This window comes from Marmota monax, unplaced genomic scaffold (genome assembly GCF_021218885.2).
Source record: "Marmota monax isolate L192 unplaced genomic scaffold, Marmota_monax_Labrador192_F-V1.1 WCK01_AAM20220418_F8-fsc00249, whole genome shotgun sequence".
NCBI classification, from domain to species: domain Eukaryota; kingdom Metazoa; phylum Chordata; class Mammalia; order Rodentia; family Sciuridae; genus Marmota; species Marmota monax.
This window is the reverse complement of record NW_026694242.1, coordinates 1390515-1410098: the sequence shown is the minus strand read 5'-3', so window position 1 is coordinate 1410098 and position 19584 is coordinate 1390515. Positions and strand designations below refer to the sequence as shown.

Below are 19584 nucleotides of genomic sequence, written 5' to 3'. Positions count from 1 at the left end.
AGGTGTGTGCCACCTGAGGAGGAGAGGGAGGAGGAGGAAGAGAGGGAGGAGGAGGAGGAGGAGAGGGAGGAGGAGGAGGAGGAGAGGGAGGAGGAGGAGGAGGAGAGGAAGGAGGAGGAGGAGGAGAGGGAGGAGGAGGAAGAGAGGGAGGAGGAGGAAGAGAGGGAGGAGGAGGAGGAGGAGAGGAAGGAGGAGGAGGAGGAGAGGGAGGGGGAGGAGGAGAGGGAGGAGGAGGAGGAGAGGGAGGAGGAGGAAGAGAGGGAGGAGGAGGAGGAGGAGGAGAGGGAGGAGGAGGAGGAGAGGAAGGAGGAGGAGGAAGAGAGGGAGGAGGAGGAGGAGAGGGAAGAGGAGGAAGAGAGGAAAGAGGAGGAGGAGGAGGAGAGGGAGGAGGAGGAGGAGGAGAGGGAGGAGGAGGAGGAAGAGAGGGAGGAGGAGGAGGAGAGGGAGGAGGAGGAGGAGAGGAAGGAGGAGGAGGAGGAGAGGGAGGAGGAGGAGGAGAGGAAGGAGGAGGAGGAGGAGAGGGAGGAGGAGGAGGAGGAGAGGGAGGAGGAGGAGGAGAGGGAAGAGGAGGAAGAGAGGAAGGAGGAGGAGGAGGAGGAGAGGAAGGAGGAGGAGGAGAGGGAGGAGGAGGAGGAGGAGGAGAGGGAGGAGGAGGAGGAGGAGGAGAGGGAGGAGGAGGAGGAGAGGAAGGAGGAGGAGGAAGAGAGGGAGGAGGAGGAGGAGAGGGAAGAGGAGGAAGAGAGGAAGGAGGAGGAGGAGGAGAGGGAGGAGGAGGAGGAGGAGAGGGAGGAGGAGGAGGAGGAGAGGGAGGAGGAGGAGGAAGAGAGGGAGGAGGAGGAGGAGGAGGAGGAGGAGAGGGAGGGGGAGGAGGAGGAGAGGGAGGGGGAGGAGGAGAGGGAGGAGGAGGAGGAGAGGGAAGAGGAGGAAGAGAGGAAGGAGGAGGAGGAGGAGGAGAGGGAGGAGGAGGAGGAGGAGAGGGAGGAGGAGGAGGAAGAGAGGGAGGAGGAGGAGGAGGAGAGGGAGGAGGAGGAGAGGGAAGAGGAGGAAGAGAGGGAGGAGGAGGAGGAGAGGGAAGAGGAGGAAGAGAGGAAGGAGGAGGAGGAGGAGGAGAGGGAGGAGGAGGAGGAGGAGAGGAAGGAGGAGGAGGAGGAGAGGGAGGAGGAGGAGGAGAGGAATGAGGAGGAGGAGGAGAGGAAGGAGGAGGAGGAGGAGAAGGAGGAGGAGAGGGAGGAGGAGGAGAGGGAGGAGGAGGAGGAGAGGGAGGAGGAGGAGAGGGAGGAGGAGGAGGAGAGGGAGGAGGAGCAGAGGGAGGAGGAGGAGCAGAGGGAGGAGGAGGAAGAGAAGAGATGGAGGAGGTAAAGAATCAGGAGAGAAGGAGAAGGAGGAGGAGGATCAGGAGGAGGAGGAGGAGAAGGAGGAGGAGGATCAGGAGGAGGAGGAGGAGAAGGAGGAGGAGCAGGAGGAGGAGGAGGAGAAAACAGATACTCAGTCTGCATTACTTGCTAATGACATCATGGCAGAGTTGGCTGAGTATTCTCCTAAATTTCTTCTCCCCTCCTTTCCTAGTCATCAAATCTCACACATTAGCTGGGACACGGTCACTTGGTAGCAAACCACATGTCCACTTGCCTCACCACCATGTGACCAAGTGGCAGCGTCCAAGGGCTTTCCTCAAAGACTTAAAGTCTTACAGATGTCCCTTAAAACTGGCCAATGGTTTTCTTCTTCTCCTTGGTCAGCAGTCTGGAGCACGCTGATTGGTTGGCGCTGCCCGTCTTGGATAGCGAACGTGAGGGCCCCACCCTGGAAGGGTAGACGTTGAGCCAGAAGTGACAAAGTGACACGGTGACCAGCCACGCAGGCCTTGGGTGGCTCCTTTTGGGGGTTTGTATAAGGCACTCTCCTTTCGGGCCTGTCTACTTGCTGCCTCATCTAATCCTTATGCAGAGAATTAAGTGAAGAGCTACTTGTAATTAATTGAGGGTCTTCAGTGAAGTGATTAAACACAAGAGAAATAAAATCAAAACCACTGGTTTTCCTATAGAACGAAGATGGTATCTTTAAAGGAGCCCACGCTCACAGAAACACTCTCTCCTTGGTGTTTGCAGGGGGGTGGGTTTCAGAAACCCCCATGGATACCGTTCCTTAAACTTGCGATCCTCCTGCCTCAGCCTCCCGAGCAGCTGAGATGACAGGCCTGTGCCACCCCACCCAGCAAGATTTCTTTTTAAAATCATCTAACGAGTACACCCTCCAAAAGAAGAACACCACACCCATGAAGCCCAGAACTTTTTAATTCCCTGAAAAGTCAGAGAACAACCAGATGGGGGGGGGGGGTTAAAAGGGAAACTCTCCTCTAGGTAGGAATGTTCTAGAACATTCCATGAGAAAGTAGAGCCCACCGCGTGGGGACAGCCATGGCCAATGGAAGAGAACGGTAGATTGGATTCATGCGAACAACTTCCCTGGAAGAGCCAGATCTAATAGAGCAATCAGAACAGGAATTATTTTATGATATTGGAAAATTAGCCTCCGGAGAGATAATGGAGATCACTGTAAAAATAAGAATTACCGGTTATGAGAGAGAATTAATTAGAGATTTTGGAAGTACAAAATGTGATTTTTTGAAATCAGGAGGGAGGCCCGTCCAGGGATCTGCACAGCTCAGAGGTACTCAGCCAGTGGCGGAGACGGTTCGATGCGAGGTCCTGGGCAAGACTCTCGTAGGCCAATGGTGTTTGAAGGCCCTTTTTGATTGGCACACACATAGCTGCAGATTTCATTGGGATTTCTGGGGGACAGAACTCAGACCTTGTTCCCAGGTGATTCCACAAGCAATGGTGCCCAGATCTCACAGATGAGGAGCCCGGGCTTCCCCAGGATGCTAAGAGGTGACCTCCCAGGGGACTCTGCCGGGCACATCTCAAGCCAGTCCTGACACTGTCCCAAGAGAATTGAACTCAGGGGCACTCGAACACGGAGCCCCATCCCCAGCCCTATTTTGTATTCTATTTAGAGACAGGGTCTCACTGAGCTGCTGAGGGCCTTGCTGTTGCTGAGGCTGGCCTCCCACTTGCCACCCTCCTGCCTCAGCCTCCCGAGCCACTGGGATGACAGGCGTGTGCCACAGCGCCCGGCCCATCCTCACATCTTGATTGGCACCTTCACATGATGATGGTTAAAGTACAATATTCGCCTGGCACGTTCTCTACCCAGAGCTGAGCATCTTGAAAGCCTCAACTTCAGATGCATCTGCATGAGTGTGTATCAGTCTGCTCCAGCTGCTATAACAAAACACCCCATGCAGAAGTGGTTTCAACCACAGAAATGTATTTCTCACCATTCTGGAGGCTCATGGTCCAAGATCAACGTGCTGGCAGGGGTGGGGTCTGGCAGGGGATCTTCCCTTGCCTTCTAATGATCTCCTTCTTGTGTGTGATCCCGCGACCTCTCTGTGTGTGCGCAGAGTCTCCTAGGTATCTCTACTTTCAAGGACACGAATCCTGTGGGATCCGGATTCCACCCTCATGACCTCATTTAATTTTTTTTTCAATTTATTTTTTTATGTTTTTTTTTTTTTGAGATAAACAGGACAGGAGGGTGCACTGGGTCCTATGATAAATTCCTATTTTCGTGGATCTCATTTAATTCTCATGATTTCTTTAGGGAACCCCCTTGCAAATACAGCCCCACTGTGAGTCAAGGCTTCCAATAGGAGTGAAGGACACACGATGCTGTCCATCAAACACACGGTTTGCAGGCAAGGAGAACGGGCACCCCTCTGGTGACCCTCCATAGGGGATCCCTGTGACCCAGGTATTGGGGGAGTTCCTGGTTCTCTGTGGTGGGTGGTGTGTTGGAGGGTGGGGGGCTCAGAACCCTGTCCAAGGTTCTGAATCCTGTCCAGGGTCCTGAACGCTGTCCAAGGTCCTGAATGCTGTCCAAGGTCCTAACTCTGTCCAGGGTCCTGAACTTGTCCAGTGAGCCTGAAAGGGTGGTCAGGACTCAGGTTTTAGCGCTGTCCTGGGTTGGCTGGGAGGTGTCCCCAGAGCCCCCGTGGGAGGTGACACAGGAAGGTCCAGAGGAGGAGTGAGGGGTGTGAGGCCTGAACCCCAGCACTGAATGGCTCCCTGGGGTCCCTCGGTGGCCCCTGGAGGCAGGTGGGGTGTGGGGGAGGAGGTGGCCCTGGGGCCGTGGCTTGGGGTCTCTATTTGTCCCTGGAGAGTGGAGTCCCTGCTCCCTGGTCCCCATGGGAGCTGCTCCCTCCCCACACTCTTCCTCCATGATGTCCTGCCTCCCCTCGGCCAGGAGTGGAGTCTGTGGACTGGGACCTGGGACACCCTGAGCCCCACGTCCACTGTCCCCCTCTCAAGTCTTTGGGTCACAGCAGGAAAATGATAACTAAGCCAAGTGCTGCTGGCCTCATGTGCTTGACCATGGGAGCCCTGGGGGCTGGGGCTTCTCAGCTTCACCCAGATCTGCCTTGGTGGCCGCGTCCCGCCCTCTAGGTCAACCAAGGCTGCACATGTCCAATAGGGTGGCCCAGAAGAGGTGCTCCGGTTGGCTGGGGGTACCCCCCTCGGCTCTGTCCACCAGCCTCCCCACCGGGGCCAGGTGATGACCAGGTCCCCCCAGCTGGGCACCCCTGCTGGCTGCATATCTGCTGGTGTTTCTGTCACTCCCAGCGACAACCAAAGTGGGGAGCAGCTGCTGCAGTCCCCTAGCACCCCGGTGCCCGCCTGCATGTCCTCAGAGGCTGTGCCCAGGGCACGCTCAGGGCTGCGTGTGGCTGTGCCCCTCATTATCCACGAGCCTCTGATCTCAGGTCTCGTTTCTCCTGCCAGCGCAGGGTCCCCGGGGGGCCACCAGCTCCTGATTTGCAGCAGCCCCTGCAGAAGTCTCTGGGAGAGGAGGGGATTCTTGTCACCAAAGCAGGACCTGGGACACTGCCAAGGGGTCCTAATGACTCCGGCCAGGCAATTATTTTTAATGAGTCCAACTCTCCCGCAGGCGAAGAGGCCCGGGGACACGGAGGGGCGGAGGGGCGGTGGCCCTCAGGAAGGAGATTGTCACACATGTCCCACCCTCGGCCAGCAGCCCCTCCAACCTGTCCTGACATTTTGAAAGCAAAATTTATCTGACTGTTGCTCGTGGGGGAAAAAAGACAGCAGCCACTTCCCCAGGGAGCAGGGGACTCTGGGAGGACAAGGCCAGGCCCTGGGCAGAGCCACATCCAGGTCCCTTCAGCGCCAGAGACGGACTTCTGGCTGTTTGCCAGGACTTGGGAGCAGAGGCACCCAGTGCCCAGGGACCTGAAATGTCCTCTAGGTCCCTTAGAGGAGGGGCTCAGAAGGGTTGGGAAGGTGGAAGGACAGCAGAGGGTCACTGAGTCCTGCGGATGCAGGAAAATGTCTCTGTCACCGATGTCCCTCAGGGCACAGCCTGTGGGACCCCCTGAACGTTGACTTCTGCATCCCCAGGGGCATGAGTCCCTCATGGGTGGGGACAGAGTTGCTAATTTGGGTGGGGAATGGGACAGGGTGTGGGAGGGGGAGGGGGGTCCAAGTTCAAGGGGGTGAGGGGACATCTCCTTCCAAGAACCCTGTCAACCGAGGTGGCTGGGAGAGGGGAGCAGGAACCTTCCTGGGTCAGGACAGGGAGCGCCAGGCTTTGGGGAGAAATGGGGGTGTGGGAGTCATGGCTCCTGTCCTGGTGTGGCTGTGGGGTGTCCCCGAGCCCCCGTGGGGAGGATGCAGGAAGGTCCAGAGGAGGAGTGAGGGGGTGTGAGTCCTGAACCCTGGCAGGGAATGGCTCCCTGGGGGTCCCCTGGTGGCCCCTAGAGGCAGGTGGAGTGTGGGGGAGGAGGTGGCCCTGGGGCCATGGCTTGGGGTCCCTATTTGTCCCTGGAGAGTGGAGTCTCTGCTCCCTGGTCCCCATGGGAGCTGCTCCCTCCCCACACTCTTCCTCCATGATGTCCTGCCTCCCCTCGGCCCAGGAGTGGGGCCGCCGTCTGTGGACTGTGACATCGGACATCCTGAGCCCCACTCAAGGGCCCTGATCACAGTCTCAGTGGGGTAAGGAGCCAGGAGCGGCCATTCCCCAAATACCTACTTCAGCTTGGAGTCAGGCACGGCGAGAATGCTCAGCACTAGTGTCAGGAACAGGGGTCTCTGTGCCCACTTCCCAGAACACTCCTCCGTACCAAGATGCTGGGTGACCTTGGGCAGCAGGGTGTCCTCTCCGGAGCTCCATTGGCTAGAGTATCAAGATCAGAGTCTCCTGGATTCTAAGGACTCTTACAAGAGCCGGGCACGGTGGCCCACACCTGTCATCCCAGCAGCTCGGGAGGCCGAGGCAGGAGGATCGCAAGTTGGAGGCCAGCCTCGGCAACTCAGCGAGACTTTGTCTCTAAATAAAGTATAAAAAGGGCTGGGGATGGGGGTTCCATGGTGAAGCACCCCTGGGTTCAATCCCTGGCACCTAAAAAAGGACTCTTACAGGAAAAACAGCTCTCAGGCAGTTTGGAGCCAATCGATTGAGATAATGCATCAGATGCTCCGCACACGACGGGGGACGTGGTAAGTGCTCAATCCATGTTGGTCATTAATGTTGCTATTAATAAACACAGGCTGCCCACTTCACCGGGCAGACGATGGAGCCGGGAACCCAGGGTGGTGCAGGGAGATGCTGTTTTAATTATAGGAGGTTGTAAAGCGACCCTGGAAATCAGGGACCATGGAGGGGGGACAGAAGGCGTGGGGGTCCCCTAAGGATCTGGGAGCCAGCACCACCCCCAAAGTGCTGAGCCAGGTCCTCCCTGCGTGAGGACGTTGAAGACAGAAAGATGTCCGATGTTGATGGCCACCAGCCGTGGCAGTGGCCCTGGGTCCAGACGAGGACAGAATGTGGTCACAGGGCCCTGTGGCCAGCCCAGGACAGGGCAAGGAATGAGCAGAACTTTTAACATGATGACCTTCCAGTGACCATTTGGCAATTAGAGGCAATTAGAGAGGTAATTAGAGGATCTCGCTGAGTTGCTGAGGCTGGGCCTCCAACTTGAAATCCTCCTGCCTCAGCCTCCCGAGCTGCTGGGATGACAGGCGTGGGCCACCGTGCCCGGCTCTTGTAAGAGTCCTTAGAATCCAGGTGGGGGAGGGAAGAAGGACAGGGAACAAGCTGTCCCTGAGTGTCCCCTTGGCTCTCAATAAGGCTCAGTGCTGACCCCAAAACCGTGCATGGTCTAAAGGACCCACACTAGCCTCCTACTTCCCTCACTTGAGATTCTGCCTTCCTCCGGGCTCTCCCTAGCCCTCTCCATCCTCTAACCCTAAATGACCGGGTTCAGAGAATCTCCAGGATGGTTCATCCCCATGCACCACGGTGCCAAGAGGGTGGCCCACTTCAAACCAGATGGAAACAGAAGCTCCCGTGCTTGGGGTCCTTCCTGACCTTACCCTCTTCTTCTGTCTTTATAGTATCCTTGATTATTATCTGGCCCTTGTGGGGAATGTGTTTCCCGGAGTTCTCTAAGTCACTCTGGCACACAAAGAAGGGGATCACGGGTCTGTTGGGACCTCTGAAAGCAAAGATGACCTCATCCCCGGGGTTCTTGGGAGGACTGCAAGTGGCTGGTGCACGCCTGTCATCCCCATGGCTCAGGAGGCTGAGGCAGGAGGATCTTTAGTAGCATAATGTAATCTTCTCTAAATTTTTGTAATGATTAAACTCCATTCCATTAAAAACTCAACACGGTCTTGCAGAATTGATTTCCCCCAAACCAGTCCTGGGAATTGAACCCGGGGGATTATAGGTATGTACCACCATATATAGTAGAATTTGACCATTTGCCACTAGAATTAAAATGGAAGAACAAATGATCACAATTTTCAAGACTATTTTATTATTATTATTTTTTGGGGGGGTACTGGACATTTAACCCAGGGACCCTCGACCACTGAGCGCCATCCCCAGCCCTATTTTGCATTTTATTTAGAGACAGGGTCTTGCTGAGTTGCTTAGCACCTTGCTTTTGCTGAGGCTGGCCTCCAATTTGCAATCCTCCTGCCTCAGCCTCCAGAGCCGCTGGGATGACTGGCATGCACCACCACGGCACCCAGCTGCTATTTCTAATACACAAACTCCTGCAAATTAATAAGAAAAGAGACACAAAGTCTTGTAGATAATTTAGCAGGGAAAGAAATAAAAAATGACCAATAAATGAATTGATAAAATAAACAAGTGCATAAATAAATAAAAAGACACTCAGCCTAATTAGCAATCAAGGCCATTTTAATTAGAATAAAAACAAGCTTACGTACTTTTATCCGAGAGATTGGCAAAATATATATATAAGCATCCCAATCTTTATTGCGGGGAAACGGTGCCCTCGTCCACGGCTTGTGACACCTGTCACTGATGTGACCTAATTGGAAGGCAATTTCTTTGTAGCTATTAAAATAAAATGTGGCCATTTGACATAGAGGCCTCACTTTAATTTATTTTAGAAATTTAGAAGCAAAAACGGGTCCTTAAGACTTCAAATGCCAGTGATTAGTGAAGCCCTTTGGTCACAGAAACACCCTGGAAACAGCCGAGATTGAATAACCCAGAATTTGCGCATCTCACAGAAGGAGGCTGAGGCTGGAGGCCCGGAGGGCGGGGCGTCCAGGGACTGCGGGGAGGTGAAGTCTCGCGAGATCCCAACGCCCTTCCTGTGGTCCAGGCCCAGCTGCAATCCAAACGGCCTCTGCCCACTTCAGAGGAGCTACAGGGCTTAGCCAAGGCACCACCAGTTCCCACCACACCTGGTACCTGCGTGTTTCATTGTGACCTATTTTTTTTAACCCCTGAACCCCATCCTCAGTCCTTTTTATATTTTATTTAGAGACAGGGTCTCACCGAGTTGCTGAGGGCCTCGCTAGGTGCTAAGGCTGGCCTCCAACTTTGCGATCCTCCTGCCTCAGCCTCCCAAGCCACTGACTGTACAGGCATGCCCCACCGGACCCTGGGGGTCATTAGCAAAATTTTAATAAAAGAATCATAGCATCATAAGAAGCCAAAGGTCTGCTTTAAGAGAATAGTTGAGTACAACAAGGGGAAAAAAAATCATGATGGGAAAAATTCTCATTTTTCTTGGGCATTTTCTCTTCTTACAAATTAAGACCCGTTGGTCAAAACTTATTTCATAAAATATAAACTCCAACTTGTAATTCACCTTTTATCAAGCTCTGAGAAGATGGGATCTACCTTGACTTGATCAAACGCATCTGTAAGAAATTTACTGCCTGCATCCGGCTTAGCGGTAAAACATTTTAAATATTCCCATTGAAGCCAAGGAGGCTGCTGTCCAATCATTTATTCCTTATTTAGCATTTTAAAAGGGGAGTGCTTTCTCCCTGTTCCTATTAACCCCGCCATGCCTTTTGTTGGATTCATCAGATTTTCTTTGATCCACGCTTTCCTCAATCAATCTGTTTCGAATTTTACATTCTATTTCATTTCATTTAGCGGTTCCCAATGAGCACCCGTACTTAAGTTTAAAAATGTCTCCCAAGTCCAGGCTGGGCGCAGTGGCCCACGCCTGTCATCCCAGCAGCTCAGGAGGCCGAGGCAGGAGGATCGCAAGTTGGAGGCCAGCCTCCGCCACTTAGAGAGGCCCTGAGCAACTCAGCGAGACCCTGTCTCTAAATAAAATAGAAAAAGGGGCTGGGGATGGGGCTCAGGGGTGAAGCATCCCTGGGTTCAATCCCCAGGACCAAAAAAGAGAGTCTCAGACTCTAGAGTTTGATGACCATTTCGTATCCAGCACCTGCAGCCCCTCCAGGAATTAGATAATAACTATTAGTCCCTTTGAACCCAACCCCATCCCTCAAATGTCAAAGTGTTTAGAAATTTAATTCCCAGTTATTCAACTTTCTTCCATGATCATAATTATGTAAACTTAATCACTCTAATTTCCTTACATGTTGGATTTTCTTTTTTGAGTACTATGGATTGAACCCAGGGATGCTCTGTCCTTGAACTACACCCCCAACCCGTTATGCTTTTTATCTCTTTTTTTTTTTTTTTGGTAGAGGATTGAATCCAGGGGCCATCGACCCCCTGAGTCTGTCCCCAGCCCTGTTTTGTATTTTATTTAGAGACAGGGTCTCATGGAGTTGCTCAGGGCCTCGCTTTTCCTGAGGCTGGATTTGAACTCGGGATCCTCCTGCCTCAGCCTCCCAAGCCGCTGGGATCACAGGCGTTGGCCACCGCACCCAGTCTGCCTTCTATCTTGAGATCACCTCTTGCTGTGTTGCCGCAGATGGGATTGGACTCGTGATCCTCCTGATTTGGCTTCTTAGGGAGGTGGGATTACGGGTGAATGCCACCACACCCTGCTACCCTCTATTCTTTACAAATTACCTGGTCTGTGGTATTCTGGGATAGCAACAGAAACAGATTAAGACAAATAAGAGGATTTATTCAGAGACAGGGTCTTACGGAGTTGCTCAGGGCCTTGCTAAGTGGCCGAGGCTGGCCTCCAACAGGCCAGCCATGCTAGTCACTGTGATTACAGGCGTGCACCACTGTACCCGGCAACAACCCCATTTTTCCTCCCAAGTATCTGTCATCGATTTCTTATGTAAGTCTCCTTGATCATTTCAGGGATATAACGTCATTTCATTTCTCTCTCAGGGTATGGATCATACTCATAAAAATTTCATAGTGCTGGGTGCAGTGGCTACACTTGTGATCCCAGAGACTCTGGAGGCCAGCCTCAGCCAGGCGCTCAGCAACTCCTCAGCAAGACCCTGGTCTAAAAGGGCTGGGGATGTGGCTCAGTGGTCAAGTGTCCCCGGGTTCAATCCCTGGTATCCAGAAATTAATAAGTAAAATAAAAATCTCTTCCTGAATGTTCTATTAGTCTTATTTTTTGGATGTTACTTGTGTGTCCTCTTTTCCAAAAATGTGTGGTCGTCAAGGAAAATAGAGAGAGGAGACCAAGGAAGATTGCGGATTTACTTTAATAAGCATCGAGAAATTCCATTCAGGTGTGTCTTTGGTTAAACAGAGAAAGCAGAGGGTCAGGGACTCTGTCGGGATCCTGGGAGGAGCCCAGGACACCCAGTAGGCACTTTTGGTAGAGCAGAGAGTGCGGGGCAGAAACAGGATGGCGATTTGGGGCCTGAGGGGGAACAGTCCTTAGCAAAAGTCCAGGGGGGAGAAAAAGAGACGAGCAGGCCAGGCGAGGTGGCCCCTGCTTGTCATCTCAGGGTCTCGGGAGGCTGAGGCAGGAGGATCGCAAGGTGGAGGCCAGCCTCAGCCACTGAGTGAGGCCCTGAGCAACTCAGGGAGACCCTGTCTCTAAATAAAATAGAAAAAGGGGCTGGGGACGGGGTTCAGGGGTGAAGCACCCCTGGGTTCAATCCCCAGCATTAAAAAAATCACGAACTCAGAGCCTCGTGTATGAGGAGAACAGGGGGACCCCAGATACAAGGGTCCCAGAGCCGGTCTGGGTGAAGTGGAGGCCCGAGCCGGCCAAGGGGCTGAACACTACGTAGGGGTAACGAACCGAATCCTGCGGCCCCAGTAGAGGCTCAGGCCTGGAGACCAGGGGTAGCGCCTGGAGTCTCCTCCAGAGCCGGACTTCGGGGTTCCCAAGGCCCAGCAGGACTGCCTCATTCGCTGTAGAGGCTGCATTCAAAGGTAAGGCTGGGGCCTGCGTGGCCTCTGACCCCATGGGGTGGTCTGTCCCCCCAGAGCTGTTCAGCTCTCTAGGGGGCCCCAATTCCCACTGGAAGGCTTCCTCCACCCGGCTGACGCCCCTCCCTCCCCTCCCTCCCCTCCCTCCCCTCTGTCCTCTCTGGCTTCTTTGGCCACCACGGCCTCTTGGTCCTCTTCGGCCTCTTGGGGCAGGGTGAGGAGGCTCTGGGGGAGCCGGGGCCTCCCGTTTCATGGGCATCACGTAGGCAATGGGTTTGGAGGGTAGGGTTGGGTCCGTGGGACCTCTGTCTTGCGCAGGATCTTCATGACACCCACTAGAGCAGCCGGGACTCCCTGGATGTCCACCTGGAGTTAGTGAGAAAAGCAAAGAGTTAGAAGAAAGGCAGGGGCTAGCTGGACATGGTGGTGCCCACCTGTCATCCCAGCGGCTCAGGAGGCTGAGGCAGGAGGATCGCAAGGTGGAGGCCAGCCTCAGCCACTTAGCGAGGCCCTCAGCAACTCAGGGAGACCCTGTCTCTAAATAAGATACAAAATAGGGCTGGGGTCGGGGCTCAGGGGTCGAGTGCCCCTGGGTTCAATCCAGTACATGCCCCACAAAGAAAGTAAGTCAAGGGCTTTCCCAGGAAGCCTCTGGACCAGGAGAGCCCCGCCAAGGGTCAGAAGGTGCAGCATCTGCACCAGGTACCTGAGGAGCCCTGTCTGCCCTGATCCCATTTCCAATTCAGAATTTTGCATGAATTATTATTTCATTTAGTTGTTTTTTTGTTTTGTTTTGTTTGGTCCCAGGGATGGAACCCAGGGGTGCTCGACCCCTGAGCCCCATCCCCAGACCTTTTTCTATTTTATTTAGAGACAGGGTCTCTCTGAGTTGCTTAGGGCCTTGCTCAGTGGCTGAGGCTGGCCTCCACCTTGCGATCCTCCTGCCTCAGCCTCCCGAGCTGCTAGGATGACAGGCATATGCCACCGCACCCGGCAGAACTAGGTTTTCTGAAGTCATGGAGAAACCCTGAATTGATGAGACTCAGAAATGCAAAGAGCACTTGAAATTCAATAAGAAAGACAACACAGTAGGAGAAAAGAGCGAGGAACAATCACAGATCACCTACAACAGGAGAGAAATGGAGGGTCACATATGCAAATAAGTTGCTCTGAGACCATTCAAATTAAAGATCAGGACATGGTTATGCTTCCACCAACCTGGCAAAGATGTATAGATGGAGGGCAGTCTGTATGGAGCGAAATGTTCCAGAAGACAGTTTGGTCATAGCTACTGAATTTTCATACTTTCTAGAAAAATACCAAGCGAGGGTAGTTGGTTTATAACAGATCAACAAGTGGTGTGCACGCCAGTAAATCCAGCGGCTCTGGAGGCTGAGGCAGGAGGATCGCAAGGTGGAGGCCAGCCTCAGGAACTCAGCAAGGCCCTAAGCAGCTCAAAAGGAAGAATTTGAGAGTGAAGCAGATTGGGAGCGCAGGGAAGGGAGGGGACATGGGGACATGCGTGGGGGGCAGTCCAAGTCTGGCTCCTTCTGCAAAATTCCACAGAAGTGTTCTACTAACTTGGGTGGAATCTTATCAATGGTGGAGTCCGGACTCAGGACCATCAGCAGGTTGCTCTCTGGGCACCTTCTGCAGAAGACATCCCAAGGAACTGACTGACATGCGGGCTTCCAAATTGTCAGCCCAAGCACAGAAATTCTGTGGAAGCCAGTCAACAAACACTGCTCCTGGGCTCAGTGCTTTCTTTGGCTTCTTTGGGGCCCTATTTTTAAATATAAGCAGCAACAGGAAGCCGCCAACATCAAAATGAGAGACTGGATGTGAAATATAGAAAGAAACTCAAACGGAAAAAGGCAACCTGGAGATTGTTCAAGCTACAGAGGAAGGTGTCCAAAAACAACAACAAAAAATCTACAATGAACATTACAGAAAGATAATCAGCTACACCCCAGAACCGATTATAGGACACTTGAAAAGAACATCCAGGAAAGACTCATTGAAATAAAAAGTAGGAGAGGAGAGATTAAAATGTCCATGGGAATTTCAGAAGATAAAGGGGAGGAAATCCAGGAAGCAAAGAAAAACCGCAAAATGATAGAAACCCAAAACAAGGGGAATGAAATAGGAAAATTAGGGACATAGTACATAAAATTTTGGAGTATTGATGACAATGAGAAGAGGCTGAATCACTAAATCAGAGAGAGAGGAGGAGGAAGAGGAGGAGGAGGAGGAGGAAAAGGAGTTGAAGGAGGAGAAGAAAGAGCAGGAGGAAGAGAAAGAGAAGGAGAAAGGAGGAGGAAGAGGAGGAGGAGGAGGAGGAGGAGGAGGGGGAGTGTCATATGAAAAGGGACAGGAATCACAACGTCTCAAAAATCAGATATCTCAAGAACAACACTAGAGTGTAGAAGATAATAGAAAATGTCTTCAAAAATTTGCAGAAAATGGATTTTTCTACCAAAAATTTTATACCCAACCAAACTAGCATTTAGGAACAAGGAAAGACAGAAGGAAGACATTTTCAGACAGGCAAGGTCTTACCTAATTTCCTTTTAATACATGTTTTATTGAGAAGCTACCTGTGGACTTTCTCCAAAGAGGAAAGGTATACAAACAAAGAAAAGGAAGCCAGACAGGAAACGAAATTAAAATTCAAAAGACAATGATAAGGAACTCCCCAGGTGACTGTGAAGGGAGACTGTCAGGGTGACTGCTGGGAAGATGGCAGAGAGCAGCCTGAGGTTAGAGCAAGCCTTGAGGCGATAAAATTGACGGACTGATTGAATCGAGAATGAATCAGTGTTCAATAAGCAAATAATAACTCAAGAATCAGCCAAGTGCAAGTGGCACACACCCATAATCCCATCAGTCAGGAGGCTGAGGCAGGAGGATCACAAGTTGGAGGCCAACCTCAGCAATTTAGTCAGGCCCTAGGCAACTTATCGAGATCCTATCTCTAAATAAAATACAAAATAGGGATGGGGCTCAGTGGTCGAGTGCCCTGAGTTCAATCCCCGGTACCCAAAATGGAGACTAATGCTACAAAATCCCATTTGGGTGGCTGTCAAAGGTGATCTAAGGGAGTGGGAGGCTGAGAGTGGGCGGGGCCGCTGCATTTCCTAATATGCCCTGTTTGGATCTCTCAGTTGTATGAGTTAATTTCAAAAGTAAAGTCCAAACTGGGAGAAAATGAAGAGAGAACGACAATACCTTGATTATCAGCCATTCGGCGAAGACGTTTCGAACGCCTTTGTCCCTCCATATGGAAATCTGTTGGGAGATGAAAACAGGTTGGAAGAGGGGATTAATGTTGCCCAAGGGGTGAGATGATCCCTCCAGGGGAAGGGGAGGACGAAGCCGAGGGTCAGACAGAGCCCTGGTCCTTCTGGGCACCTTGGAGACCTCCTGGTACCCAGCGACCTTGCAGGAGCTACCCATCCTCCAGGGAACCCGGGGACGCCCACCTGATCGTCTAGCTGCGATGCTCTTGATCTGACTCTGGATGCCTAAAAGCAAGATGCACGTCTAGGACACCTTTCTAGGAAGAAATGCCCCCGGGCTGGTCGTCTGTAGCTCTCTCTGCAGGGTCCAAGCGGGACTTCCGAAGTCAGCGGTTGGCTGCGCCTTGGCGGGAGAGATGCGAACCCTCAGGCGCTTGCAGCCCGACTGCTCTCAGCCCGAGGTTCAGTCCCTTTTATAGGCCGTCAGCTGCACACGTGACCAAAGGGGAGTGGGCGGAGCCAGGAGAGGCAGAGCTGGGAGGGGCGGAGCGTGGTTTGACCCGGAAGAATCATTGGGCTTGTCTCCTGTCAGTCAAACGGAGCCCCGCCAGGATGAGGCCTTCCTAGACGTAAGTGCTCTGCTGGTTGATTGATTAATTAATCTAATCACTAGGGGGAAAATGTACACAGTAATTATAGTCGAGTAAAGTGCCTGGGAAAGGAACTGTCACGCCCTAAGAGAGGCTCCTAGGCAGACCGGAGGGCGCCAGGGAGGGGCGTTTGGGCTGGAACCGGAAGAGCTGCTCATGGAAACTCAGCTGGGAAGGGAAGGGAGAGCAGAGCGGAAGTTGGGCGCTCTGAGTCAGCGGGCGGGGCCTGCGTTGGCCTGGTCGGGGCCAACGATTAGATTAATAAATTAGTGATTAGATTAATCAATCAATCAATCAACCAGCCAAGCATTTACGTCAAGGAAGTCCTCCTCTGTTTGACTGACAGGAGACAAGCCCAATGATTCTGAAGGAGTGAGTGGGACCTGCGTTGGATTGGTCCAGCGTTGGAAGGAATGGGCGGGGCTTGCCTTAGTATTGGACGGAGTGGGCGGGGCCTGCTGTTGGATTGGCCCAGCGTTGGAAGGAGAGCCTTAGACTGGCCCAGCAATGGAAGGAGTAGGTGGGGCCTGCGTTGGATTGGTCCAGTGTTGGAAGGAGTGGGCGGGGCTTGCCTTAGAGTATTGGAAGGAGTGGGCAGCGCCTGCCTTAGACTGGCTCAGCGTTGGAAAGAGTAGGTGGGGCCTGCTGTTGGATTGGTCCGGTGTTGGAAGGAGTGGGCGGGGCCTGCATCTGACTGGCCTGGCATTGGAATGAGTGGGCAGGGCGGGGCTTGCTTCAGACTGGTCCAGGATTGGGTGGGGTGGGTGGGGCCTAAGTGAAGAAAGGTGAACTTTGTTTTGCAGAAATTGAGCTGGGTGATGGGTACAGGAGCCTCGCCACACTCTCCTGCCTAAATCCTTCTGTAGATTTATTTGAAAAGTTTCCTAATCCGTGCCCTCTTTGGAATGAAAACTCTCTCTTGTGCATCCAAGTTTAAGATCCAGAGTGAAGCTTTGCTTAAAAACTGGGACCCTGGGGCTGGGCCTGGGGTTCAGTGGTAGAGCCGCTCGCCTAGCATGCACCAGGCACTGGGTTTGATCCTCAGCACCACATCAATGTAAATAAAGATATTGTGTCCACCCACAACTAAAAAATAAATATTTTTTTAAAAATCTGGGACCCTGAAAAACTCCCCTGGAGTTAAAAAAAAAAGAATTATAATAAATTTTCCCAGCAGAGCAGAGAAGGAACAAAGATTAACTCTACTGAGACTCTAGGGAAAAGAATTCTACATTCTTTAAGCAAGGTGTGGATTTTCTTTTTTTGTAACCTTATGTTGCAGAAATCTCAAAGACAAGATATCAATTTTTTAAAACCTCACCCAGCACCCCTTCAATACATGGGGTTAAGTAACTAAAGAAAAGAAAAACTTTCTCTCTAGCAATGCTCCCACAGCACAGAGCAGGAGAACTCCCCAAGGGAAAGAAGATTCTTGGTGAAGATGAGCTCATAAAGTGAGAACTAAAAATCACCAAGCCAATGTTGCTTTATCTTTACCCCCACTGACTCCCTCAACACCGCCCGGATTCCTTTGAAGCTAGCTTTAGGTGTCCTGCCATCTCAACAATAAATATTTCACCTGTCTATCTTTCAATGGAAAAAAAAAAAAAACAAGGATTTTTACATTTTTTAAAATAATGAAGGGAATCCACGTGAGAGTCAACTGGGAAAAAAAAGTAAGGATAATCATAACAATAAATTAAAACAACAGTTACAAACTAAGTGAGCTTGCAATTATGAATTGGAGAAATCCGAAATTGAATGTATAAGTAGAAACAAAGAAGCAAAAAAAAAAAAAAAAAAAAAAAAAAAAACTTCTAGCAACTTCCAGACATAAAGTAAAATTGTTGAAATTTCCAATTACAAGGATATGACTTAGCTCCTTGGTCAAGAATTCCAACATATGGCAAGTAGATAAAGACATGGGACATGTGAAAGGGGTTAAGAGAAAAAGAGGAGGAAATTGAACGTTCAAATACTTATTTACTAAGAGGATGGAAAGGCAAACTGGGGAACAAAGGTGAAAAACTCTCTGGAATTGAGATAAGATTTGAATACTCGATGAACCAATCAAAAATTTCAAGCAGGGCCTCAGGGGGTGGCACACACCTGAAATCCCCATCAACTCAGGAGGCTGAGGCAGGAGGATCGCAAGTTGGAGGCCAGCCTCAGCCACTTAGCAAGGCCCTAAGCAACTCAGGGAGACCCTGTCTCTAAATAAAATATAAAAGATGGTTGGAGATGTGGGCTGCGTGGGTCAGCACCCCCAGGTTCAATCCCTGGGATAAACAAAATTAAAAAAAAAGAAAAAACAGTCCTCTGAATTGGCACTGGGTCTTGACCTTGGCCGCCCTTGAAATCACCTGAGGTTTTAATAACATGGAGGCCTGCGTCCCCCCGTCCCCTGAACTCCTGTTGGAGTGTGACCATGAGTAAAATAAACCCATAGGGAGACGGTGAACTCAGCCACAGGACCTAGCACTTGGGAGACAGTCTGGGTTGCTCCTTCACCGTTCAGATTTAGATCTGCCTCTTCCCTAGCCCAGGGTGCAAAAGCTGTGACACGAGGTTCTATTTAATGTTACAGGCCTCATGGGAGTCCGGCTGAGTAGTAAGAAGAGCAGCTTTCAGGTGCCGGATGTGGCAAACACAATAATTATATGTCCCCCCCGCCCCCCCAAAAAAATCCCTGCTTTAATATACTTTCAATATACACATATAAAAAGTATTTCAATGTATTTCTCCTCAATTTTTTTTCCTCTGTAAAATTAGCATTGTTCTCTGGCTCTAGGTAAGATGTTAAATTAGCCAGGCGTGGTGGGGGGGGGGGCGCCTATAATCCCATCAGCTCGGGAGGCTGAGGCAGGAGGATGTTGAGTTAGAGGCCGGCCTCAGCCATGTGGTGAGGCCCTCATCAACTCAGCGAGACTCTGTCTCTCAATAAAATAGAAAATAGGGCTGGGAATGGGGCTCAGGGGTGGAGTGGCCCTGAGTTCAAGCCCAGGTACTGCCCCTCCAAAATAAAATAAAAAAATACAAAGTACAACCAGAAAGAGGTAGCCATCAAGGGCTGAGTGCTCATAAGAATTGTGGCAACTGGAGTCAAATTTAAAGATAAAATAAAATAAAATAAAACGAAGACCCTTGGGCAATTACGTGCCCATACATCTGCCATCTTTTTAATATCCAGAAGGTATTCCAACATTTCCTGAGCAGGTTTTTCTCTTTTAGAAAAAAATAAAAATAAAAATATTCTGCATTATTTTTTGTGATCAAAAAGTTTCCATTGGAAGAAAAAAAAATCTATTGGGGGTTTTGAGTTCCATTAAGAGGAGTAAATTGGCTCCGAGAGCGCCGACATGTATTTTTAATCAACTTGGAATGTGACAGCTGTTTTTTATTTACAGAAAAAATTATAAAGATGGTGGAGAGAGTTTCCATGTGCCCCACACCCGGCTCTCCATCGCTACCATGTTACCTCCTAACAATTAATCTATATCTGTTATAATTAGGGATGCAATTTTAATGAACGAAAGCATCATTATTAATGCAAAATCCATACTTGACTCAGATTTACTTAGTTTTAGTATCTGGATATTTTTGCTCTCCCATGACCCCACCAAGGATACCCCAGGAAACTCTTTTTTTTTTTTTGGTACCAGGGATTGAACCCAGGGGCACTCGATCCCTGAGCCCCATCCCCAGCCCTATTTTGTATTTTATTTAGAGACAGGGTCTCCCTGAGTGGCTTAGCAACTCATTGATGAGGCTGGCCTCCAAGTTGTGATCCTCCTGCCTCAGCCTCCCAAGCCACTGGGAATACTGTGCCCGGCCATCTAGATATGTATATATGCATGGTCTATTTAATCTCTCTCCCCTCTATCTGCCTACCTACCTGTCCATCTATTTATATCTCATCTAACCATCTTCTATATCATTAATGTATCTATCTATTCTACGTAGCTACCATTGGTCTGGTCCACCCATCTCTCTATCAATGATCACATCCA

At 51.0% G+C, this 19584-nt stretch overlaps 1 protein-coding gene and 1 pseudogene across 1 annotated transcript in view; both read right to left on the bottom strand.

The window, feature by feature from the left end:
• LOC124108514 (basic proline-rich protein-like) overlaps nucleotides 1-1496 on the bottom strand; it is a 51762-nt gene extending 50266 nt beyond the window's left edge. Inside the window, exons 1-2 of the mRNA XM_046466979.1 lie at nucleotides 1382-1496; nucleotides 14-1344 (exon numbers count right to left, since the gene is read on the bottom strand). Coding sequence (XP_046322935.1) covers nucleotides 14-1344; nucleotides 1382-1496 — 1446 coding nt within the window. The remainder of the gene's footprint in view (nucleotides 1-13; nucleotides 1345-1381) is intronic.
• A 204-nt stretch (nucleotides 1497-1700) lies between these two features.
• Nucleotides 1701-19584, bottom strand: part of LOC124108513 (basic proline-rich protein-like) — an 80915-nt pseudogene continuing 63031 nt past the window's right edge.